Source organism: Lynx canadensis, chromosome F1, assembly GCF_007474595.2.
Source record: "Lynx canadensis isolate LIC74 chromosome F1, mLynCan4.pri.v2, whole genome shotgun sequence".
NCBI lineage: Eukaryota > Metazoa > Chordata > Mammalia > Carnivora > Felidae > Lynx > Lynx canadensis.
The window spans coordinates 39,339,024-39,366,135 of record NC_044319.2 but is presented as its reverse complement, the minus strand read 5'-3'; the positions used below and the strand labels follow the sequence as shown (position 1 = coordinate 39,366,135).

At 37.4% G+C, this 27,112-nt stretch overlaps 1 protein-coding gene across 7 annotated transcripts in view; it reads right to left on the bottom strand.

The window, feature by feature from the left end:
• Positions 1–27,112, bottom strand: part of CAMSAP2 (calmodulin regulated spectrin associated protein family member 2) — a 113,096-nt gene that overhangs the window by 37,356 nt on the left and 48,628 nt on the right. For all 7 annotated transcript variants that reach the window (XM_030302230.1, XM_030302232.1, XM_030302231.1 and 4 more), the window contains exons 3-4: positions 15,263–15,424; positions 3,085–3,168 (exon numbers count right to left, since the gene is read on the bottom strand). In XM_030302230.1, the coding sequence (XP_030158090.1) occupies positions 3,085–3,168; positions 15,263–15,424 (246 nt within the window). The remainder of the gene's footprint in view (positions 1–3,084; positions 3,169–15,262; positions 15,425–27,112) is intronic.

The window sequence follows — 27,112 nt, the reverse complement described above, 5'->3', positions numbered from 1 at the left end:
CTAGTGTCCTCCTTTGCAAATATCATAAAACCTACTAAGGCCATGTTCAAGTCCCACATCTTCTAGAAAACCTCCTTAGGTATTCCACAGTTATCATAAAACTACAAGTAACATATACATATATGAAACTTTATGATAACCAACTGCTTAATATTTTCACTAACCTTTTGCTTTGAATTCCTTACTTTTACTAATATACTGAGAAGGAAAAATTTGAAAATCATTTTAGTCACAGAATTTAGAAGCCATTTAATTCAACTTTAAAATTTTTGCAGATAAAGAAAATGAGGCCCAGAGAGGTCAAGTGCCTTGGTAAAAGTCATGAATTTAATCAGTGGCAGAACTATTCTACTTTGTCTATACTCATTTTGCCATAGCACTCTGTACAAACCCCTTAAGAGAATGAATGTTGTGCTTAATGTCATGGCTATAAACTTTAGAGATCTTTTACGTAGGGTTGCCAGATTTAGCAAATAAAAATATGAGATGTTCATGCAACTACACCAAAAAATTTTTGGTGTTTATCTGAAATTCACATTTAACTAGGCATCCTCTTTAGAATAAAAATGAATATTAGAAGCAAAAGAGCACTTGAAAAAAAAAAACAAACAGAAAATAACATTAGTAAACTTTTTAAACAAAACATTTTCCTAAAACATGGCACTACTTAAAATGCCTTCCTTTTAAGGACACCAACCAATCCAACAGTCAGAAATACACCATTAGCAGATTTAACAATCTAAAGAAATAGCTTTGGAATTCTACTTTTCATCCAGCATTAACAATATACAGTGCAAGTATCCCTCAACGTATGCATGTATTTTACTAAGAAGATGGTTGTAAAAAAAAAGTTTCATAAAATAAATTTTATTGAACATCTAAGTTGGGAATAGGTGGGCAAGGACAAAAAGTAAGAAATATCATCCAACACCATGGGCTCTGTCTATAGCTGGATAAATCATAGAAAACATGGCTAGCATCTGGGTCACTAGGCAAGCTAGCTTAAGTAGGTGGAAGGCATGGCAACTTCCTACCAATCGCATAGCAATAAGGAAGAGCAAGTCATTCTCTCATCCCTAAAAAGAGGACAGGGTCAAGAATGTTGCCTTTGTAGGAATAAAAATCAAGAATGAAATGATTAAATTTCCAGCCAAATCAACTAGTTCAAATGCCAAAAATCTCACTGTTAGGTAATAGAGACTGCTTTCCCTAGTTTATGCTGTCACAGAGTGATTCTTCATGATGATGATACCTACTTTGCAGTAAGACTATGTAAAATTGACATTGTCAATTTCACATAGATTTCACAGAGATTCTATCAATGGGAAAAAAAAGAAAATTCATTTGAAAATAAAAACGTGTTGTGCTAAGATAAAAATATGTATTAATCCACATATTTAAAAATGAATCACATTCATTCCTTCATTTACTCATTCACTTAACAAATATTGGTTGTGAGGTTAATATGTGAAATTGCATGGGGAAGTGCTATTATAACACCAAAGTGGTAGTGGCGTCCGGGTGGCTCAGTTGGTTGAGCATCCAACTCTTGGTTTCGGCTCAGGTCACAATCTCATGGTTCGTGGGTTCAAGCCCCTCGTCAGGCTCTGTGCTGACAGTGCAGAGCCTGCTTGGGATTCTTTCTCTCTCTCTCTCTCTCCCTCCCTCCCTCCCTCCCTCCCTCCCTCCATCTCTCTGCCCCTCCCCTACTCATGCTCTCTCTCTCAAAATAAATAAATAAACTTAAAAAATAGTTTTAAAAAAGTCAAAGAGGTATAATACAAGTAGTGTCCAGATTCCATATAGCTTTTAAGAAAAGTAAGGCTTACTTACTCTGTTCGGAATACAAATGGCATTTTTCCCCCAACAGAAATAATGTTTATTGGGTCCTATGCCAGCATATAAAATCCCTATTTAGTTCATGATGTGTATGCAATACTATAGGATTTAATCATTTAAATAATCAAGGAAAAAGGCCATTAGTATTATAATTTAGGATGATGCCATCTAACTTACTCCCAATTAGTTCCAGGCACAAAACTGGGGGCAGAGGTTTCAACTCCTACGGGATGAGAAAGAGAAAAGGAGGGAAACTAATAGGAAAGGACGGCAATGGCGGGAGGTGGGGGAGGGTGAGGAAGCAGGAGGGAAGAGAGAGGCAGAAGCTGGTAGAAGGCAGGGAAATGGAGTATGTGATCTGGGTGATGAAAAAAAAGATTTCCATTCTCATGTACCTTTAGGGGGAAAGGACATCAACAAAGTTAGGATGAAGAATCAAGTATGGATAGTATTTTCAGGAGCTAGTCAGTAAGCTAAATGAGGGAATTCACTGTGATGCGGAAACATCAAGTTCTGACAAAATTTTAGGTGGTCTCCCACAAAGTTTTCTGTTGAAGTTGATAATACACAAAACAGCTTTCCCTTTCCTTCCTTTTTTCTCTTTCTCTTCTTACAGAGGTATCAGTGACCAGGAGCATTAGCCCAAAATGAATAGAAAAACTGTATAATAATAAACTTTAAATAATCCAAATTGGAAAATAAGGTCGCTGAATAATTTCTTACACCTCAATTCAAATGTTACACAACATGATTAAAGAGCTCTCATTATAACAAAAACACAAATTTTCAAAGAAGGAAACTCTAAAAGCCACACGAATTTTTAAAGAATGAATCCATATTAATGTTGCTTCTTTCTTCACAGAATAACCATATGTACAACTTACAATTACTGGAATATATTTAAAAGGCTGGTCTTAAGAGAAGTCATTGTAAGGCTGGTACACTGAAAATGTTTTCTGTTGTTTCATACGTTTTGCCAAAGGCAAAGTCTATTATTTCTGCCAAGTACTCCACAAATTGAGTTCTAATCATTAACAATTTTTCCTAAATACCTCCACCCGATTAACCTTCATTTTGCACTTCTACTCACTTGGTATTTATGACCTGCTTTCTAGGGCACACAACACCACCAAAAAACAATTTAATGAACATATCTATTAATTAATATATGTATTTCCCAAACAACACATACATGTGAACATACATAGTCTCATAAAGACAACTTATTTTCTTTGAAATATATACCTTTTGACCTCCTGGAGCTTCAACTGTGTGATGTTCTTTCAATTTCTGTTCTTGTTCCATAATGTCTTTCAAATGCTCATTTACCTTAAAATATAAAAACACTAATTTGAATTTATATTCAAATATGATGATAAAATAACATGCACCTTGAAAGGCTTGTGGTCAGATCTCTGATGTCAAATATCAGTACTATTCAAATGAGAAAGTTTCATTTTCCCAACCAGAAAAAAGTATTTTACAAGTGTTTCATTTGATATTCTGAAATTAATTCATTAATTTATTAAATATTTGTTGAGTACCTACTATATGTCAAGAATTGCTTAGAGTGCTAGAGAAAAAAGGGTACTCAACAACTTCTAATTTTAATGCTTAGGAAACAATAAAACTTTATTTTTTTAATAAATTTTTTCTAATCTCTTATAAAAGAGATTAGCAAAAAAAATTACTTTCCCTAAAATTAATGTTTTATCGTTAGAAAACACTTTAGGAGGGGCGCCTGGGTGGCTCAGTCAGTTGAGTGTCCAACTCTTGATTTCAGCTCAGGTCATGATCCCAGGGTCTCAGGATCAAGTCCCGTATCGGGCTCTGCACGGACAGCATGGAGTCTCTTTAAGATCCTCTCTTTCCCCCCGCCCCCTCTCTTTCTCCCTCTGCCCCTCTCCCCCGCTTGCACTAAGAAAGAAAAAAAGAAAAGAAAAGAAAAAAAACACTTTAGGGTTTTTTTTCAAATGGCACAAAGAATTATTTTATTTTATTTTCAATTCCAGTGTAGTTAACATACAGCATTATAGTTATACTAGTTTCAGGTGTATAATACAGTGATTCACCAATTCTATACATTACTCTGTGCTCATCAAGACAAACTTTTTTTTTTTTTTGAGGGGGGGGGCGGGGGAGGGAGGGAGAATCCCAAGCAGGGTCTGCACAGTGAGCACCGAGCCAAGGCTCAGAACCGTGAGATCATGACCTGAGCCGAAATCAAGAGTCATTTAACTGAATGAGCCACCCAGGCACCCTAAGATAAGTATATTCTTAATCCCCTTCACTTATTTCACCTATTCTCCTCTCCCCCCCTGATAATAATCTGTTTGTTCTCTATAGTTAAGAGTCTGTTTTTTGGTTTGTCTCCTTTTTTCCTTTGTTTATTCTGTTTCTTAAATTCCACATGTGAGTGAAATCATATGGTATTTTCTCCGACTTATTTCACTTAGCATTATACTCTCTAGATCTATCCATGCTATTGCGAATGGCAAGATTTCCTTTTTTTTTAGTGACTGAATAATATTTTATTGTGTGTGTATATATATATATTTTATATATATAGAACACCCTTTGAATCAAGTTCTTAATCTGTAATTTCATAGATATGTCCTTGAACCATGAGCGGGTTTTAGTGCGGTCATAATGCCACAGCTAAATTAGATGAAAAAAATTTCTGTATGAGAACTTTTCTGGGAGAAGGTTTAATTTATCCCCCAAAGATTATTCAAACAGTCCGGGGCGCCTGGGTGGCGCAGTCGGTTAAGCGTCCGACTTCAGCCAGGTCACGATCTCGCGGTCCGTGAGTTTGAGCCCCGCGTCAGGCTCTGGGCTGATGGCTCAGAGCCTGGAGCCTGTTTCCGATTCTGTGTCTCCCTCTCTCTCTGCCCCTCCCCGTTCATGCTCTGTCTCTCTCTGTCCCAAAAATAAATAAACGTTGAAAAAAAAAAAAAAAAAAAAAAGATTATTCAAACAGTCCATAATCCAAAAAGGTTAAGAAACAGTCTATGTACTGCATAAAATATTTCTTAAGAATAGTTTAAACAATTCTGGATTTTGAGCTAATAATTTTAAGGTCACTCTAATAATAATAAAGTTCAAATTTATTAATTCTGGCACTCTGGAAAACATTATGCCATTATCAACCACTATAACTCTAAACTAAATCAATAATTTTCTGAACTCTTCTATTGCCTAAAATTCAGTTCAGTGGCTAAAAACAAATAGAGAATTTTAATTTATGATAAATTTAATGAACAATAGTCACTAAGAGTCTTCTATACTCATGATATTTCTAAGGGGTTGTAAGGAATTTAATCAACAAATTTATTTTGGTACATGAATCTGCAGCGTTCTAAGATTTCCTAGTTGCTCTCTTACTTAGATCATCGGTTTGGTTAAACAAAATAGAAGAGACAGCAGAATTAGAAAAGACCAAGGTTAGATTCAAAACCTGTACTTACAAGCTGTGACCTCAATAATTTCTTGATACTTCTGAGCCTTAGATACTTTTTAATAAAAGCTATTTCATAAAGCAGTTGGGATATTATGGCTCTAAAATGGTCCCCACTGATCCCCTGGAGTGTGGGCTGGACCTATATTTCTAACCAACAGGACACAACTAAGGTGATGGGATATCACTTCAGAGATCAAGTTACATAACATTCTAATTTCCATCTTGCTAGCCAACTCTGGCTGGCTTTGATGAAGCACGCTGCCAAACTGTTAGCTGCCCTGTGGAGAGGCCCACATGGCAAGAACCTGCCAACCTTGCCTTCAGCCCAGAGACAGTAAGAAACTGGGGCCCTGGGTCCAACTGCCTGCAATGGACACTGCCAACAACCACATGAACTTGGAAGTGGATCATTCTGTAGTCATATGTTGAGATAACACTACAGGTCTGGCCAATGCCTTGACTGCAACCTGGCCGGACTCAGAGAGAATGCAAGGAAGCAGGGCCTGGATCTGTGACCCACAGAAACTGATAATACTGAAATAATTAGAATAAATAGGTAATTAAATAAATAAGCAACTGAGAAAACACAGAGGACAACAGAAATAATATATAAAATATACCAAGTAAAGTACATGATACATAGCACATGTTCCATAGATTCTTATAAACAATATATCCTGAAAGTTATACCAGATAGTTAAATCTCTATAAGGGCTTTAACAAACCTTAATAAAATACTTTAAGGTGATGTAATGGTATAAGTCATCCTAAATACCAAAATCATGATTATAAGAAGATTTTACATGTTGATAATTCATTAACTTTCATAATAGAATAAAAGAAAACTACAAGACATGTTGCAGACATGACAAGACATGACATGCTACTTAACCTACTTGGGTACCCAAAACAGTAAAGTAAAATAATTAGCTTATTATTATAATAATTAGCTTTATGAATATAATAATCAGCTTATTAATAATTATTAATAGTTTCCAAATGCTGGTTAGAAAGTTCTACTACTGAAGCTGAATCATGATATTTTTTTGTACATCTCAAGGAAAAAAATTAAAGGGATGTGATGTATTAGAGAGCTCATCATGACTCAGAGGGAGGTCACCATCTGAACAAGTGCTGAGGACTAGTGAACTAGAGAACAAAAAACAATATTTGGCTTTAGTGGTATGAATTATGTAAAAATAAATTTGTTAAAATGATATATTAGATTTAAAATATCTATTAATTTAAAAATATACATTAGCTTTTAATTTTTTTCATTTTATTTATTTATTTATTTATTTATTTATTTATTTATTTATTTTTAATTTTATTTCGAGTTAATATACAGTGTAGTCTTGGCTTCAGAGGTAGAACCCAGTGATTCATCTCTTACATATGACACCCAGTACTCATCCCAAAAAGTGCCCTCTTTAATGCCCATCACCCATTTAACCCATCCCCCACCCATCTCCCCTCCAGCAACCCTCAGTTTGTTCTGTCGGGAAGCCTGACTGACTCAATCTATACAGCATGTCACTCTTGATCTGGGCGTTGTGAGATCCACCCCCACGATGGGTGTATAGATTACTTTAAACATTTTTTTTTTTTATTTAAAATACAAATAGTAATGTGTATCCTTGCCTTAGTATAAGTCTAAAGTTATTCAGTATTTTACCTTCCTCGTGAACAATACAAAAACCTCAGAAAGCCTTTAAATCAAATCATACCCTTTCATCTCCATGCTTTTTCATTCAGAATTATAGTTTGCTTCTTATGCGCCTCAAAATGAGATATTATGATTTTTCATAATACTTATTTAGATTTACACAAATGTGTAACAATTCTGCTTTTTATCATCGCTTCCTACATCCCACCTCTTTTTTCTAGGTTCAATTTCTTTCTTACTGAAGTACAATCTTTTAGTAGTTCTGCAAAGGTGAGTAATGAACTGCCTTTCTTTGTTTGAACAAATCTTAGTATCACCTTTAATCTTGAATAAAAGGTCTAGAACCCTAAGTTCATTATTATTTTTCTTCAGCACTTTGAAGACTTTGCTACATTGTCTTCTGCGCACAAATATTACTACTGAGAAGGCTACTACAGTCTAACTGCCATTCTTTTCAGAGGCTCTGTCTTGTATTTTTGGAGTTCTGCAGATTTATGATATGTATCTGTATGGATCTGTACTAATTTATCCTGGTTGGAACTCATTGTGATTCCTGAATTTGAAAGTTTGTATCTTTCAATGGTTGTAGAAAATTTTGTATTTCTTCAAATATATTCTCTCTTCCCCGCTTCTCTCTGGTAATCTCTTTTTGGAATTCTAATTAGGAATTCCATTAACCTTGATTTCATATATTCCATCTCATCTCTCTGGGCTTCATTCTGGGTAACTTCCTTTCAGCAAGTAATTCCCTCTTTACATCTAATCTTCTATTTTAAACTTTGATTTTTAATGAACAACATTTTTGATTTCTGAAGTCATTTTGGTTATTTTTCTGTTATGTCCCCATGGGGCCTTATTCTTTCCTATAGTTTTTATTCCATGTTTTATTTCCAGTCATTTAACCATTTATTTTTGGGGCCCCTGGGTGGCTCAGTCAGTTAAGAGGCCAACTTCGGCTCAGGTCATGATCTCACACTTTGTGAGTTCAAGCCCCGCATCGGGCTCTGTGCTGACAGCTCAGAGCCTGGAGCTTGCTTCGGATTCTGTGTCTCCCACTTTCTCTGCCTCTCCCCCACTTGTGCTCGCTCTCTCTCTCTCTCTCAAACATAAATAAATAAAATGTAAAAAAAAAAAAACCCACACATTTATTTTTATAGTCTTTTTCAGACTGTCCTTACTCTCTGAGGTTCTTGCAATGTAACCCTCACTTCTCCATGTGTTTCATAATTTTTGATTGTCAGTACTTTTGAATTTGCAGCAAAGACTCTCCCTCCCCCGCTGCCTTTGGGTGTGGAAGTGAACTTTCAGAGTATTTTTCAACGTTTGTTTATTTTTGGGACAGAGAGAGACAGAGCATGAACGGGGGGAGGGGCAGAGAGAGAGGGAGACACAGAATCGGAAACAGGCTCCAGGCTCCGAGCCATCAGCCCAGAGCCTGACGCGGGGCTCGAACTCACGGACCGCGAGATCGTGACCTGGCTGAAGTCGGATGCTTAACCGACTGCGCCACCCAGGCGCCCCTCAGAGTATTTTTAAATTTGCTTCTCTGACAGGTGCCAGAAAGATTATTACTGGCCTAGTACTAGTATTTTGTTAATTTGTTGCCTTCTCCCATTTTCCTTGATCATCAGCTGAGTGCTCATCTTCCTGCATGTTCAGTTAAAGAGGTCTCTTTCCCAGACCTAGAGGGAAACTCATAATCAGCCTAAGAAAATCATGATAGCCTCATTCTTCTTGCTAAAAGATGGTTTAGGTACAGGCAAAAGAATCTATCTTAGACAACAGGACCTCCTGGTGGGAGGACAATCTGAGGGCAAGTTTTCTTTGTAAACCAAAGAGTCCAGAAGACCCTCTCATCTTTGCTAGACATTATCGTGACTGGGTATGATCCCTGGAATCACTGGTGCCATTATACAACCACAAACGGAAACACTGTATAGAATTAAGAATAACAGAATAGAGGGGCGCCTGGGTGGCTCAGTCGGTTAAGCGTCTGACTTCAGCTCAGGTCATGATCTCGCAGTCTGTGGGTTTGAGCCCCGCATCGGGCTCTGTGCTGACAGCTCGGAGCCTGGAGCCTGCTTCAGATTCTGTGTCCCCCTCTCTCTCTGCCCCTCCCCAACTAGCACTCTGTCTCTGTCTCTCAAAAAACAAAATAAAAACGATTAAAAAAAAGAGTAACAGAATAGAAAAGAAGGAAAGCCCCTATATTCTTGTTGCTGCTGTTGAGTCCCTAAATTAACTAACCCTGGATATGTCCCACCTTCAGATATGTTGCTATGTGAGACAATAAATCCTTTAAGCTGCTTGTATTTGGATCTTCTGGCAGTTAAAAGCATGGCTGATGTGCTCCCTTTCATGGAGGGTCCAGCTTTCTGTGCATCTTTTGTGGGTCTAAATAGAGGTTGCAGTTCCTACTTCCCACAGCAGGCAAAAAACCAAGGACTTTCCTTGTGTCCAAATGACTTTAAAACTCTAGCATATGCTTGACAGCCCAGTGGGAGAGCCACCAAAACTTCCAGGCCCCACTTTTCCTGGCACCTGAGAACTTCCTTTTCCTTCTTTAAAGCTCACCTCTGTAATATAAACTTTTCTAATTACAGTTTATCAAACATATGTCTAGGTGTTTATAAGCAGGAGGTTGTAGTCTTAATCCAACATGTTGCCAAAATCACTAACACTTTCTGTCTTGGTAATTTATGTGCTACAAAGCAGCTTTATAATTTACGTGCATCTTGACATATTTTGATCAATTTACCAATTGTGTGGTGGGGAGAGTTAGGCAGAAAGAGGTGATGGAACTAAAACCTGGGAAAGTTTATAAGTTATTCTGTTGTTTTTGGGGAGTGGTGTGTGTGTGTCTTCTTTTTTTTTTTAGGTTAAAAAAGAAATACTTTCTAATTCACTGCTATGTAGTCACAACTGATCTATCAGTTTGGAAATGTCTTCATGATTTTTTAAAAAGTTTTTATCTAAATTCTGTTCAAAATGCAAATCGGTCATATATTGATACTTTAAACCATTATTCATTCATTTATTCACACATTCAACAGCTATTTACTGAATGCTAGTTATGTAACAGACATTGTATTAAGAGGCTAGGGATACAGTGACATATATAAATCCAGAATGGTCCCTATCCTCATAGGACCAAAAAAAAAAAAAAAAGGGCAAGAGACCCCCAACTCCACCCCGCCAAAAAGGCAATTTATTAGGAGAGCTGTAAATAGAGAGATAAGAAGAAAATAATGGGGGTGAGAGGGAGGACCTATTTTAGGAAGGCTGGGTGTGTCGGAGAAGGCCTCCATGAGAAGTAACTTAAGCTGAGACCTAAAAATGAGAAGCTGGCCATGGTAAAAATAGAAAAAAGAGTATTCCAGACAAAGAATAAACAATATAAGCAAAGGTGTTGTGGTGGGGAAAATCTGGTATGTTTGAGGAACTGAAAAAATAGTATGGCTGAAACATGGCGAGGAAAGGAGGGGTTACAAGATGAAACCGGAAAGAGAGGTAGAACCAAATAATGTTAAGGTTCATGTATTCATAACTTGTGGGTACCCCTGCATGAGTCAGTCATTTAGTACAATCTTGTCTTCTGTGATTTTGCTTATTTTTAAATTCAAATTCATTTTCTGCCAATCATGCTATTTTAGCCATGTTATTCTCACTTTTCTATGGTAGGTTTTTTATACCTATGGGTGTATTATCCAGAAAAAATGGCAACTGGGTTAGGGTAACCCAAAATAAGAGTCAAAAGGAACAAGGACATACTAAATCTGAGAGGCCAGAGTAAAGTCATGATGAGAAAATAAGTAACAAAGCTGGTGTTCGTAGACTGGAGCAAGAAAAAGTACACTAGGAGGTTCAGGTTGAATCAAATGTTTTCAACCTCTATCTAAAAACTGAATAGGATGTATATGGCCGCATAAAGGTGCTGAACATTCTTAATTAAGTGATTTATCTTTCTATAAATTCCCAAAGTTCTAAAAGGCCTAGCTTAATTCTGTAGCTTTACCTACCTCTTTTATTTATTACACATCATCTCTCTGCCAAACACCGCACTAGTCTAGGCACCAAGACTAAAAAAAGAAAGATGGGCATTGTACCTATCCTCACAAAGATTACTCTACTTAGATTTCTTTTTAGTGTTCTCTTTTTTAAATGTGTAATTATTCATTCTGGGGAGAGAGAGAGAGAGAGAGAGACAGACAGACAGAGACATTGTGCGCGCACAAGCAGGGGAGGGGCAGACAGTGAGGGAGACACAGAATCTGAAGTAAGCTCCAGGCTCCAAGCTGTCAGCACAGAGCCCGAAGTGGGGCCTGAACCTATGAACGTGAGATCATGACCTGAGCTGAAGTTGGACACTTAACCAACTGAGCCGCCCAGGTGCCCCAAGATCATCCTAGTTTGTTTAAGCAATTAAGCAAAATAATTACAAACTCTCGGAAGTGCTATGATGCAAAGAAGACGTGTTGCAGCAGAAAATAAGACTTGACAGGTGCCCACTTCAGACAAGGTTGTGAGGAAAAAGTGCTGTCTAAATTGAGAAATGACGTGGGGTGCCTGGGTGGCTCAGTCAGTTAAGTGTCTGACTCCTGATTTTGGCTCAGGTCATGATCTTACAGTTTGTGAGTTTGAGCCCCACACTGGGCTCTGTGCTGACAGTGTGGAGCCTGCTTGGGCTTCTCTCTCTACCCCTCCCCTGCACTCTCTCTCTCTCTCTCTCTCTCTCAAAATAAATAAAAAAAATATTTATCAACAAAGAAAGAAACAATGGAATGGAAGCCGTGCAAAAACCGGGAGATGAGCTGCCCAGGAACGGGACACATCATGATCAAAGGCCCTGTGGGGAGGCAGACAGCTAGAATGAAGTGAGTGAAGTGTGAAAGGAGAACAGTGGCCCCAAGCTGAGAATGGAGAAATGCACAGGATGTAGGCCATGGTGCATTCTGCATTTTAAGTGTAAAATGAAGCCCCTAAAAGTTTTAATAAAGGAATGACATGATTCAGGTTACACTGTTAAAAAGATATTCTGAGATTTTGTTCTGATAACAGTGGAATAGCATGTATCACACTAAGCTCCCCAGAACAGCAGTTATAAACTGGACAAAGTACAAAAAAAGCAACTGCTGAAGGTATTGGAGAGCAATCAAAAGCAGACAGAAATGGGAAAGGATGTGACCTTTGAAAGGAGGCAATATGCTGAGTGAAATCTATGTTTTTCAAGGGCTTTCTCCTCAATTCACACAATGCACAGTGGATAGAACCAAGCAGAAAACTAGTTGTGTTGGATTGAAGAACTGAGGGAGAAACCGGAGACTGTCAGAATGGCTGGATATTGAGGAAGATCCTGGAAAAGAAGGAATCACGGTGGAGGGACACCCCAGTTGCACATCTAAACTGCCCTCAAATCCTTGGCTGAGCCCTGAACTATGCACGTGTAGGAAAGACTCAAAAGTGTCAAGGGGGTGGTGGGGGAGGGGGGAGGAAGGGGGGGGAACAACTGCTGAGAGGCTGAAGAAGCTGCCTGCTACGGGGGAGCTGGTGTGGCACTCGAGTCCCACACCAAGGTAAACACCTTGGGTTCTCCACCAAAACTTTAGAAGGGTCACACATGATTTAGAAGTAAAGGCTGAATTTAAGAGGAGTACAGAGAAGTATTCACTCGATTTGTCAAGATGAAAGCCAACTCCCAAACCAACTCAGTATAGGGGTGGGGATGGGAGAGAATGCAGAGAAGGCCAATGAATGAGGAAACAACTCTTTGGAGAAGTTCTGTGTATGGAGAAATTGGGTTGGGGAAGTTTTATCAGAATGGGAAACACTAGTGTAAGTCTGTATTCTTGTAAGAATGGTCCAATAGGGAGGGAGAAATGGATGATGCAGGAGAGTGAGGGAATCACAGTGTGGTCCACAGACCAGTAGCATTAGCATCACTGGAGCTTCTTAGAAATGCAGACTCTCCACCCCAACCCCAACCCCAACCCCAACAAGTCAGACCCTGCATTTTAACAAGTTCCCTGGGGACTCTAACGCACATGGAAGCATGACAAGAACCGAACAGAGGACCAATGACAAAGACAAGGGAAGAAAGCAGAGTTCTAGAGTAATAAGTAATGAGAAACTGGTCTTTGACAGGAAGGGGGAGGGGTCACTTTCTCCACTTTAAAAGCAGGAAAGAAAGAAAGACAATGAATACTGATGTGGAAAAGTTTACAGATTTGGTAGCAAAAAGAAAATTCCCACCTGATGACTTCCCATCTCTGGTCTCAAAAAAAGGATGGGGCAAGGTCCTCAACTGACAGTTAACAAGGGATGGGCTATGGAAGGTCTGAGGATTAGAGAAGAAAGGATGAAATAATTTTCAAGTGTGGGAAAGTGAACTTCTTAGGGACACACTTGTTGGCCTGGCAGTAAGCACTGAGTGTTTATTTGAAGTCTGTGCTTATAAACTTAAAGCAAAACTAGCTTCCTTGTGTAAATTTCTCCTTTATATACATAGCTGCACCCTAGAGAGAAAGCAGGTAACTGAGCTCAACCAGGGTTGTGTCACATAAATCACAGGGAGAGAAAAGGAGGCAAAGTAACTGACAGTACTTGCAAGAATCTAGTTCAAAAAAGAAATCTTAACTGAGACTGTAAGAATTAACAGCCGCAATGGTTTGGAACTCATGATGAAGCTGAACACTGTTAACAGTAGGGGTATTTGAGTAAGTGAAGGAATTATTTAAGAATGAGATGTTTGTGGGGTGCCTGGGTGGCTCAGTCAGTTGAGTGTTCACCTCTTAATTTCAGCTCAGGTCTTGATCTCACGGCCATTAGATCAAGCCCCTCCATGCTCAGTGCAGAGCCTGCTTAAGATTCTCTCTCTCTGCCCCCCTCCCCTGCTCACACTCTCTCTAAAATTAAAAATAAATAAATAAATAATAATTAATTAAAAAAAAAAAAAAGAATGAGATGTTTGCAATAAGATGTGAAGGTTACATCCTGATGATTGTCCAGAGCTAAGGAGGAAGAAATCAAGGAACTCCAGGAGCAGAGTATTAAATGGGCTTTCTACCTTGATACTGATAACGATGATAAATGAAGTTTTTTACATTTAGCTTCTCGTTATGCAAGCATTCAAGGAAGGATACCTGAAGGTACAATTTCTTTTAGATCTGCTCAGGTCTTGCTCAAGGGTAAGGTTTCATTTTTTTCTGGAGTGATAGTTACAAACATGCAAATCAGGAGGAATTAACTACTCAATTTGGCAAAGGGAGTAATAAGCTGACAATTTAAGCATCTTCAGGGCATAAATAACTAATCACAGTTCCATAAAAATTTCCAAGAGAAATCTACAATCAATACAGTCTTATGCAATTCAGTCAAGCAAACCTAAGAATCAGAAAATAGGAAATAGGAATTACTTCATTATTAGATTCAAAAAATACTCACTGAACACCCACAGTGTATAGAACACCCTACTCTGAGTGCTGGAAATTTTCTAATAATCTGATATGACCTAAATCATTATTAAATGTAATTACAGATATTGTAGAATATACAGAAATCTATTTTCATCATTTTAACAGATTTTTTTTAATCAAAAGGTAATGGGAAATTTTAAGTAACTTAAACAACTTTAGCTTTCATTTTGATTTAAAACAAAAACAACAATGGAGTGTGCCTTAGTCTGTTCAGACTGCTGTAACAGCAATAATCACAGAATAGGTGGCTTATAAACAGAAATGTATTTCTCATAGTTCTAGATGCAGGCAATTCCAAGATCAAGGGACGAGCAGGTCTGGCGTTTGGGGAGGGCCTGCTTCCTGGCCATCTTCTTGCTGTGACCTCACATGGCAGAAGGAGCAAGGGAGCTTGCTGGGGCCTCTTTCATGTGGGCATTAATCCCATTAATGAGGGCTATGACCTAATCACCTCCCAGAACTCCACTTTCTAACACCATCACATCAGGGGTTGATTTCAACATAAGAGGGGTGTCTCGGTGGCTCAGTCAGTTGAGCATCCAACTTCGGCTCAGGTCATGATCTCATGGTTCATGAGTTCGAGCCGCATATCACGCTTGGGGCTGTCAGTGCAGAGCCCACTTCAGACCCTCTGTTCCCCCTTCCCAGCCCTCCCCTGCTCACATTCTCTCTCTCAAAAATGAATAAACATTAAAAAATATATTTCAGAATAAGAATTTGGAGCAGACAAAACCTGCAATCTACAGCAGAGTGGCAATATATGATTAAAGATTGTACTTTTTCTGGTTAGGAGACTCATTTTTACTCAAGTGAGCATATTCCTACCTTGTTTATCCAGTACATGACAGCATCCTCAATATCATAGGGCAAATCCGTGGCTTGAAAAAAAGCTGAGTACTGTTGAGCACAGGCAATTACTTTCTCTATACTGACCATTTCTACAGTATAAGCCATCATGAGGGTATCTATCATGGCCAAATGAGCACTCTGAAAATATAAAACAAGAACAGAGTTCAAAAATTACACTTAGAAACTGCTATTTATATATTTTACAATATTAGTAACAATTCCTAACAAAAAGTAACAGAACTAAAGACTACAGAAGATAAGCCTTAACAAGAAAGCACAAATGAGAGATAAGCTAATTGAACCAAACAAACTTATCACTGAAGTAATTAGTGAGGATCTTTAAGACACTCATTCTCTTCTATTCAGGGAACGTTCCTTTTCCTGTTTTTCCTATTTTTGATAATGTTGTAATCATTTACCCATAATACAATTTACAAACTTCAGAGCATCTTTGACTATGCTCTTTCCTCAAGCTTCATAACCACATAGTAGAAAAAGTTTATAGATCCTGCTTCTAAAATGTCTCTCAGATCTGCCGTCTTTCTCTTTCTGACTGCCACAGTTCCCACGCAGACCATCAACATTTCTCACACTTGAACAAGGCAAAGGACTCTCTGATTCTCCTGGCTCCAGCTTTTTCCTTATCCTATTCGTCCAGCAACCCAGGACCTCCAGTCTTTCCTTTGCCTTTTTGTGTTGTGCGTGTTTGCTTGTTTTTAAATACAAAAGTGTTGTTACACCCTGACGCTTAAAAGTTCCAAACATTACAAAATACATAAAGTAGAAACTACCCCTCCCGGTCCTCCTCCCCTAGCAATGTGAACAGTTTGGTAAGTATTCTTACAAAAAAAATTTAATGCACACCAAATAGATAAACATTTACATCGTTTCCTATTCGCTGGCATTATAAACAATTCTACAACACTGTATTTCCCCAGGGATAATTCTTCACTGTGGGGCTACTGGACCCAAGAGCAATCACATTTTAAGTTTTCATAAATAACCATTAATCTGCTCCCTAGAAAGTCTGAAGCAACCTTTATCTCCCACCAAGAATGTTATCACTGTGCCTGTTTCCCCACATTTTTTTCTTTGTCAACATTTGGTACCATTCACTTTTTATCATATGTGTCAGTCTGAAAGGTTAAAAAAAAGAAACACACCCTCATTTGACTTTGCATTACGCTGAATAATGATGAGCATCTTTTTACATGTTAAGCAACCAACTTGTATTTTGTCTCTTGGAAAACTGCCTGTTCATATCTTTTGCCTATTTTTCTCTTTGAGATGTTCATCTGTTTTTATTTCTTGATTTGTAAGAGCTCTTTATATATTAGGTATATTAGCTCCGTGTCATTCAGATAGCAAATACATCTTCCTAGTGTGCTTTTGGATTTTCAACTTTATTTGGAGTATAGTTAGCTACAGAGAAGTTCTAAATAGATACTTGGTAAAATCTGTCAATCTTGCTATTCTCCTTTATGACGCAGAACTTATCTCACGTTTGCAAAAGGTTTCCCCACCCCACAAATACAGAAATATTTTCCTCTATTTTTTTCTATTGCTTTAAATCTATCTAGAATTTGCTTTTGAAGATATTATAAACTAGGGACTAGTTATTTTTCCAAATCAGAGATTTCATCATATCACATTCTCTCACGAAGTCTACCTCATTTACTTTATATTAAAGTCTATACTCCTTAAACAGAGGTAAAGTACTTTAACAGCTGGTCCCTACCTATTACTCCAGCCTTTTAACTTACCATTTCCTTCCCCCAAATCACACTCCTTTCAAAATAGCCAGAGAAGGGGCGCCTGGGTGGCGCAGTCGGTTAAGCGTCCGACTTCAGCCAGGTCACGATCTCGCGGTCCGGGAGTTCGAGCCCCGCGTCAGGCTCTGGGCTGATGGCTCAGAGCCTGGAGCCTGTTTCCGATTCTGTGTCTCCCTCTCTCTCTGCCCCTCCCCCGTTCATGCTCTGTCTCTCTCTGTCCCAAAAATAAATAAACGTTGAAAAAAAAAAATTAAAAAAAAAAAAATAGCCAGAGAAGACTGCCATTCCCCAAATCTGTCACCAATTTTCAAGTTTCCATGCCCTTGCTGTTGCTGTCCTCCTTATAATCTAGACTAAGTCCTGACATTGGCCTGATTGTTATCTTCATTCTAAAGGCTTTTTCCAATTCACTTTCCAATCAAAATGACTTATTTTTCCTATAGAATGAGTACAGGTTCCTACAAAATAGTGTTTATACCTGCATTAAATTCTGACTTATCTCAAGTAGGGCATGAGCACTGGTATTTTTAAAAAGTTCCCCAGAAGCCAGGGCTGAGAATCACTGACTTCTCTCATCATAGTACAGTTACCTGTATACAACCCTGTTTCCCTCGTTAGACAGTAAGACTCTTGAAGGCAAGGACATTATCTTAGTTATATTCATACTTCCTACACCTAACATGGTACCTTGCAACTAGCAAGAACTGAAGAAAGTTGGAAGGGAAGACGCTAGTCTGGGGGGTCACCATAAGGAATGGGGAGCTAGCTTTACACTGGAGCTTAAGAAAGTGGTTTTGACTAGGAGGTAGTAGACTAGCCTATCAAAAATTTAGCACTACTTATAGAAAGGCAGATACTTTATCTTAATAACAACAATCATACAACCAATGGTGACTCCTACTTATTAAGTCTAACTTATGTACCAGATACTGTGCTAAGTATGTCATTAATATATTAGTTCTTTCATGTCAAATCTCTTCTGAAATAAAGCCGGAGATAATATACTTTCTACAACCCTCACAACTCTCTAAAGGAAATATCACTTACACATTTTATATGTGAGGAAGCTGAAGTTCAGACAATTAAATAGTTTGTCCAAATCTAATGGGCTCTTTCTATTGTATCATGCAGTTGGCAGAAATTAAGTTATTTAGTTAGGCAAGAAATATGTTTTGGAAATTCTAAATAAACATATGCACAAAAGAAAAATAAACATAAATAATTGTTTCAAATTCAGATATTCTCATGTTCTACTCTATCCAGTAAGTCTTTTCCAGACGCTACTGCCCAGGTAGCCCAGTTATTCCTTCAGAGTCGAAGCGGCACACTGTTATCACTTCTAGCACCTCCTTTCACTCAAGTCATTTATTTGTATGTGTCCTCTCCATTCAACTCTTCTGGCCCTAGTAAGCAGACTGTCTTTCTCATCTTTGTTCCTAGCACAATGATTTAAGGAAGAAAGTTCTCAGAAATCAGTATTTGATAGCATTAAAAAGCATAATTTGAACAAAAAGGTGGGAAAACATTTCAAGAGCCACAAAACTATTCATGTACTCTTTACCAAGATTTTTTCTCTTGGCAATTTATTCTACAGACATAATTTGAGAGGAAAAAACAGCTATGTGAATGAAAGTGACCATTACAGTATTATATATAACAAAAAGGAAGGAAACAATGTTACAACCATAATGAGCTATTTATGGTATCCTGAACTATTTAACAATAGGGATATGCACAATACAATACTGAGTGGAAAAAACACCGTACCATAATAATGTTCAAGATACACACACACACACACACACACACCCCTATACATACACATACGTATATGTATATACATACAGGTATGGATATATACATATAATATATATAAAAAGAGGAAAGGAAAAAGTGCAAAGAAAAAACTTACTTAGAAATTACCTTGTTATAGTATGCAAAACATACATATAAAATCTATAGTTTACTTCAAAAATTAGGATGGTAAACACTAAGTATAATTAGTAATACATTTTCAAAATAAAAACATTTTCTCATATTGTCCTTATAGTTATGTCTATATGATAATCACCCACTTCTTTAAACTAAACTTTCAAATTTTAATATGACTTTTTTTTACCCTTTAATTTTACAATATGAGGTACAGATAAATTAAAAACTATATAGAACAGAAAGTATATAATGAATCTAGAAAAGATCAGTAGTAAGAAAAAAATAATAAGCTCTAGGTCACAATCAATATACAGTAATTTATATCTCTAGATAAAGCACACATATTTAATTTCTTACCTAAAGAGTTAAGATCAGAATAACAACAACTACAGCTAACACAGATACTATGTGCCATGTAATATTTTCAGCATGCAATGTTTTCAGCACTTGTATTAAACTCATTTAATACAACAACCCTGTGAGAGGGACTATTATTACACCTGTTTTCTGGATGAGAAAATTATGTAACCTGTTCAGGGTTACTCAGCAAGGAGGTAGTGATGTAGGGATTCAAACCCAGAGGTCTGGCTCTAGAGCCCATAACCATCTCACATCCACACTGCAGACTCCTCCCAGTGCCCCACTCTATGGGGCTGCATACTGCAGCAGGAGGCAAGACAGAATCTTGCAGTTCCAACAGCTGTGGCAGAAGCAACAGTTGTGCACTGAGGCCACCGGGGGGCAGAGCAGAATATGCTACGATCAGCAGTATAAAGACTGCTTACGGAATAAAAAGCAGTTCCAATGAAAAAGGAAAGGCTACAGAATTCCACTGAATTTATTGAATACAGCTTAAAGTATCATACAAAGGCCAGTATTAGGTTCTGTATCTGTGTTACAAAAATTGTATTTTTGTTACCTCCAATCAGTGGACTCTACACAAAACAAGTTACATTTATGTATTAGAAATTAAAGTTAATGCTATTACACAGAGGCGTCTGGGTGGTTCACTTGGTTGAACATCCACCTCTTGATTTCCACTTCCAGTCATGGTCCCAGGTCATGAGACGGAGCCCTGTGTGGAGCCTGCTTGGGATTCTCTCTCTCTCCCTCTGCCCCTCTTCCCTACTCATCACATGCTCTCTCACTCTCTCAAAAAAAAAAAAAAAATTAAAGGGGCACCTGGGTGGTTCAGTCGGTTAAGCACCCGACTCTTGCCAGCAGCTCAGGTTGTGATTTCATATTTTGGGGAGATTGAGCCCTGCATCATCAGACTCTGTGCTGACGGCACAGTGCCTGCTTGGGATTCTCTCTCTCCCTCTCTCTCTGCTCCTTCCCTGCTCTCTCTCAAAAATAAAGGTTTTTTTTTTTAAATATATTTCTTTTAACGTTTATTTACTTTTTGAGAGACAGAAAACAGTTTTTTTAATATAAAAATAGCTATTAAATAAGGAGAAGCATTTAAGTGTTATAGGTGAGAAATTTATTAGTCTCAAAAATTAGTAAGATGTAAGTCCTAGTATTGCATGTCTTTTATTATTCTTATATCAGATTTAGACATGGACCTTAAAAAAAATTCCTAAGAAGAATCCAGGTCTTGGCCTACTGTGGTATAGTAGCTCTAAGTGCCCATGTCCAAATAGTCCTAGAAGGGTATAAGAAGGAGCCAAGACTTAACAAATCAATCATGAACATGAAGTATTTGAATCGTTCTGCTAAAGTGATATGCACAGCATATACTTATCAGACTGGGGTTTGTCAGAGTTAATTCCAATTCAGAAAATTATACTTTATCATTTATTTATAAAACAAGCTTACTGTAAGCTTCATTTATCTTTAATTAACATGGAGATAAAAGTAAAACAGCACTTATAACCCTACTGAGATACCACTACATATCCATTAGGAAGGCTATAATTTAAAAATCAGATAATAACAATTGTTGGCAAGAATGTGGAGAAATCAGAACTCCTATACACTGCTAGTGAAAATGTAAATGATGTAGCCCCTGTGCAAACAGTTTGGCGTTCTTCAAAAAGTGAAACAAAGGTTACCATTTGATCCTGTTATTCTTTTAGACCTATATATCCAAGAGAAATGAAACTATGTGTCCACACAAAAACTGTTCACAAATATCACAATAGCCAAAAAGGTAGAAACAACCCAAATGTCCATCAACTGATGAATGGATATACAAAATATATACATTCTATACAATGGAATATAATTCAGCAATAAAGAGTGATATATAGAACACAGATGAAACCTGAAAATAATATGCTAAGTAAAAGATGCCAATCACATACACACAAAAATACATATCATATTATTCCATTTATATGAAATGTCCAGAATAGACAAATACATAGAGATAGAAAGTAGTTAAGTAGATGCTTACTTAGGGTTGGGGGGGGGTGGGTGGGTGGGGAGATAGGATGGGTGACAGTAAAGGGTGTTAAGTAGATGCTTGGGTCTCTTTTCAGGGTGATACAAATTTTTTTAAATTGTGGAAATGCCTGCACACATCTGAATATACTAAAACCCACTGCACTATACACTTCAAATGAGTGAATTATATGGTACGTCAATTATATAACACAAGCTATTGCCAAAATAAAAAATCAGATTAATTTCTGATGCTCTCCTCCCACGCTTTCAGTATAAATACCCCATAAATCACCATTTATGGCTTTAAGTAATCCATTCCATATGTTTGCAAAGTATCTTTGTAAATATTTCAAGGTGAAAGGTGATTTATTTTTCTAGGTAGTGAAGTATTTTAGTATTTTAAGGAATGTCTAAGAAAGGTCATAAAAGATCTTTAAAAATAAACTATATATATTTTATCTAGATTAGTTGGAGCCATAAGAAATTGAAAATAAAAAACTTCAAAAGGAAAATAGAATTTAGCATATTTATTTATTTTTCTTTTTATCATCAATATATAGATATTTCCTGCTTAAAGATATGCAGAATGCAAACTTATGGAAATAAGCAAATGTTATTTTTAATAATATCTAAAATAACTCATTGTTTAGAAAAATAAATCACCCTTCAACCTTGAAGTAGCCAGAATCTTAGAGATAGATGTCTATAGTTGATATGAAAATTGAAATTTTCAAGAAAAAAATTTATGCCTTTTAATTGTTTTAATGTTTAGTTTTGAGAGACAGAGACAGAGTATGAGTGGGGGAGGGGCAGAGAGAGAAAGAGAGACACAGAATCTGAAACAGGCTCCAGGCTCTGAGCTGTCAGCACAGAGCCCAACGTGGAGCCTGAACTCACTAATCGTTGGAGATCATGACCTGAGCAGAAGTCAGATGCTTAACTGACTGAGGCGCCCAAAAATTTATGCTTCTAAATCATAAGGTCTGTCCTTTGGTATAAGGAAATCTTCACATATCAAAAATCCAGCCTATCAAAAGTGAGTTGATCCAAAGAGCAAAAAGCACTAGCTTTAAAGACAAAGTCAGGAATGTACGTTGACCAACAAAGATTTTAGTTGTTATTAGGGCACTGTTGTTCCTGACATACTGATGTTGTACCCAAGCTGTATTAAACATGGTCAGGACCAAAAGTGCCACTGTTGCTCTGCTATCACCAGATGGAATGGTGAAAACGGCAGCTATGCCAAAGGAGACGATGTCCATGGGATTCAAAATACCCCTCTCATGAGATTCAACATTAGTTCTGCCCAAATTTAACAAATAGAGCATACAGCAAAACAGCTGAGAGTTCTCTTTAATCTGTTTCTATAAGGGTAGTATGACCATCTGGTTTATATTCTGTCATTTACATTTGGTGAATTTGACAATCACAGTACCCAATGGTGAACTATTTTCAAGATCACTTGAAGCAAACTGATACTAATCTTTACTGAAAAAGAATATATACAAAAAAACAGTACGGCTCAAACATCTATTAAAAGCCCCTGACCAATGAAAGATATTATGTGTCCTGAGGAGTTCCATCAACTTCATCTGGAATATGTTTAACGTCTAACAGCAAGTGTACTTTAAATGAGGTTCTGCTGGGTGGACATATAAAGGAACAGCATACCAGTAGTCAAATAAATATGGTAAACAAAGGAAATAGTTTACAGCAGTGGTTCCAAATCTGGCTTATCATCAAAAAATTACAAATTCCCTAGCCCAAACCTTAGAGATGGTGATTCTTTAGATCCCCAAAGAGGCCCCAGAACAACATCCTAACTGGAATCTTGCCTCAACAGTCTCCACAGCCACAAGAAATTAACCTTCTACAGTGCATCTCTAATCACAACATTCTATAAGCAAAAGCCTTCCATGACTTCCTAGAGCCTACCAGAAACATCCAAAATTATTTGATTAATGAACTTCTTCATGATCTTAAAATAACCACTCGTCAGGTCTCATCTTCTACTACATCTTATTTAAACCCTATGGTCTGATAGCATAAATTAAGAAGAGCAAGAGCTATTTAAGTAGAGTGCCTGGGTTCAACCTGGACTCTGCCACCTACCATATGGTTTGGGGCAAAGTCCTCAATTTCTCTGTGCTTCAATTATCCTCATCTGGAAAATGGGATAACAATAGTACAAGGCATTTCATGCTCTAAAAAGAACATGGTTTTATGTTAAGAATAGGGTTGGGGTGCACTACTCAAAAGCAATGCCATTTTGTAACCAGGAGGTAACCTGGATTGTCCAAGCAGACAGCTCATCCTGGCTGGAAATAGCTGCAGTATACATCGAAAAGTGCACAAAAACAACTGTAGAAATGCTTCTGGCACTCTAACTAGAGCATGGCTGGTGGACGGTGAGATAGTGCTGATGGAGGTAGATCTCAGCTGGTAAAGCTGTATTAAGGTGGGCACAGGTGGCAATGCAACTGTCCCCAGGCAAGAGCTGCATCAGGCTGGGGGTGCACCTCTCTGGGAAGGAGTCCTGGGGGCAGGTAGTTATTTTAAGATTCAAATATGGAAGAACCCTATGGTTTCAGTTTTGAATTATAACTAATAAAGAACTCATGATTATATACATCTATTTTTCCTAGCCTTAACTTGAATAAAGGGCCTAGAAGCAATAACTACTAAAGTAGCAATAAATACGTTTGTGCCCAGATCTTGGTATCTAAATAACAGTTCCCCATTAAAATAAAACTAAAGGTCTTTAGAAAATGGCTGATTCCAAGTCAGAGGCAAAAAAAAAAAAAAAAAAAAAAAATACAAAGTGAGCTTGGAATACACAAGCGTGTCAAAGAGAAAAAAATATTCAAAGACTGATGGGGAGATGTCAAAAGATTATACAAGCCAGCTTGCATGGGGCTCCCACTGGCCAAATATGGGCCCACATGGGTATAAAAAAGATTCATGACAAGGGCACCTGGGTGGCTCAGTCAGTTGAGCATCGGACTTCGGCCAGGTCATGATCTCACAGTTCGTGGGTTGGAGCCCCACATTGGGCTTTGTGCTGTCAGCGCAGAGCCCACTTTGGATCCTCTGTCTCCCCCCACCCCCTGCCCCTACCCGGCACATGCTCTCTCTCTCTCTCTCTCTCTCAAAAATAAATATTTAAAATAAAAGATAAATGACAATAATGAATTATAATACAAGGAATTAAAAACAAAAAGCATCCATGAGTTCATGATGATAATCATTTAGGGAGAAAGACAAAGCTCTTCTTTACAGAATAATGCCAAGTAAGAAATGTAAAAGGAATGACAGTATTTTAAAAATCCCCATATTGCAACCACCAATGCTGTAATTAATTTGGCACAGATCATCAACAGACTATGAAACCACTAGGTGGAGAATTACTGGGAACAATATGCAATCAACTCCACATAATGCTTCCCAATTACAAAAGAAAATATGGTCAAACTTAGTATCACCAATAATGGGACCAATTGACATGATATGCCTCCTGATGAGATTCAACTGAAAGTATACAACATGACCTATGTAGCATTCATGCCAAAAAATTTCAATCTGAATCTAATTAGGAGGAAACAATCAGACAAGTCAGGATTAGGGTATAGTCTACAAACTAACTTGCTTCCATTCTATGGAATATGAATGTCATGAAATAATAAAACAAGGTGGGGGGAGACAACTGTTCTAGACTTAAAGAGAACAAAAACATGACAGCCAAAAGTAACAGATGATCTTTGATTGGTCCCTGGCTTGAAAAAGGAAAAGAAAAAGCTATAAAGAACATTTTAGGCATGATAATTGCAGAAATAAAAATATGGACTATGTGTTAGATAATATTATTGTAACATTTAATTTCTTGGTGTAATTACGGCCCTGTGATTATGCAGAAAAATGTTCTTGTTTTCATAAGATGCTGGAATGATTGTGTGTGTGTGTGCACACACACACACACTAGCAGAGACTCTAGAAAGAGAGAGGAAGGGAAGGAAAGAGGAGAGAAGATAAAAGCAAATATGGCAGAATGTTAGTGTCAAATATTTTTTAACTTTTTAGCAAAACAAAGTTTTGCTAAACATAAAACTCATATTCATTTTTCACAGAAATCAGTTAAGTACATTTTATACATACATCCTTATATATGCTATACCTAAGTCAGGTAAGGTCTAAAGATGAATTTACAGATCTTGTACTGATACTCTTATCTCAAAACATTATGTTTATTTATTTATTTATTTTTTTAAATTTTTTTTTTCAACGTTTATTTATTTTTGGGACAGAGGGAGACAGAGCATGAACGGGCGAGGGGCAGAGAGAGAGGGAGACACAGAATCGGAAACAGGCTCCAGGCTCTGAGCCATCAGCCCAGAGCCCGACGCGGGGCTCGAACTCACGGACCGCGAGATCGTGACCTGGCTGAAGTCAGACGCTTAACCGACTGCGCCACCCAGGCGCCCCCAAAACATTATGTTTATAGAGCAAGCTCTGTCTGAGTGATATCTGGCTAAAACTGGAGCTGCTAATACATCCACAGAATAAGTTGTTTCTGTTTACTTTTTTAATTCCTAGGTTATTGGTGGCTTTCTTCCCAAACTATACCTCATAAGGAATGTATTTCAAATGTTTATTTGTTCAAAAACGAAGTGATTAGATGGGTACAGGAAAATACAAAGCCTTAATGTAGTTCCAATTAAGCAATACTTGTCAGTCTTGTTGCTACCATCAGATGCAGTACCTGAGAAAGTTTCAATAAGCCAAAAAAAAAGAAAAAAAGATTAAAAAATCAAGAAAAACAGCTTTAAGAATGAAATGCCTTCAATTGGGGTTCCAAAACAAATAGAAGCCACTTTACTGCAGCACCTGAATTAAGCATCTGACTTCGGCTCGGGTCTTGAAATCACGGTTTGTGAGTTCAAGCTCCACATCGGGCTCCACACTGGCAATGCAGAGCCTGCTTGGGATCCTCTCTCCCACTCGCCTCTCTCTATATATCTCAACATAAAACTTAAAAAAAAAAAATTCAAGCCACTTTACTGATACCATAAATATGGAAAGCAAGACACAAATGTTTTTAGGTCACAACACTGTCCTGGCATCAGTAACATCCAAATGAATCAGGTTTCTTTCCAGGAATCCTTCCAAGACCAATTTTATTCTTGTGCAATTTTAGATCTGAAGTGAAAATAAGTTGTATTCCTTTTAGCTATTATTTTGTTTCATCATATACAAGTAATCATTTTTTGTGAGAAGACAGAATTACTCTCAGCAACTTTCAAATATAAAACACAATATTTTTTAAAAGTATAATTGACATAAAACATTAAATTAGTATAATGTTAGCTAGGGGTTTGTCATATATGGCCTTCACTATGCTGAGATATGTTCCTTCTATGCCCACTCTGTTCAGAGTTTTTATCATGAATGGATGTTTAATTTTGTCAAATGCTTTTTTTGCATGTATTGAGATAATTATATGATTTTTATCCATTTTGTTAATGTAATATATCACACTGATTGATTTCCATATATTGAGCCATCCTTGCTTCCTGGGAATAAATCCCACTTGATCATGGTAAATGATCCTTTTAATGTATTTTTTAATTCAGTTTGCTGATACTTAGTTGAGGATTTTAACATCTATGTTCATCAAGGATATGGGTCTGTATTTTTTTTTTTTTTTGGTAGTGTCTTTGGTTTTGGTATCAGAGTAATG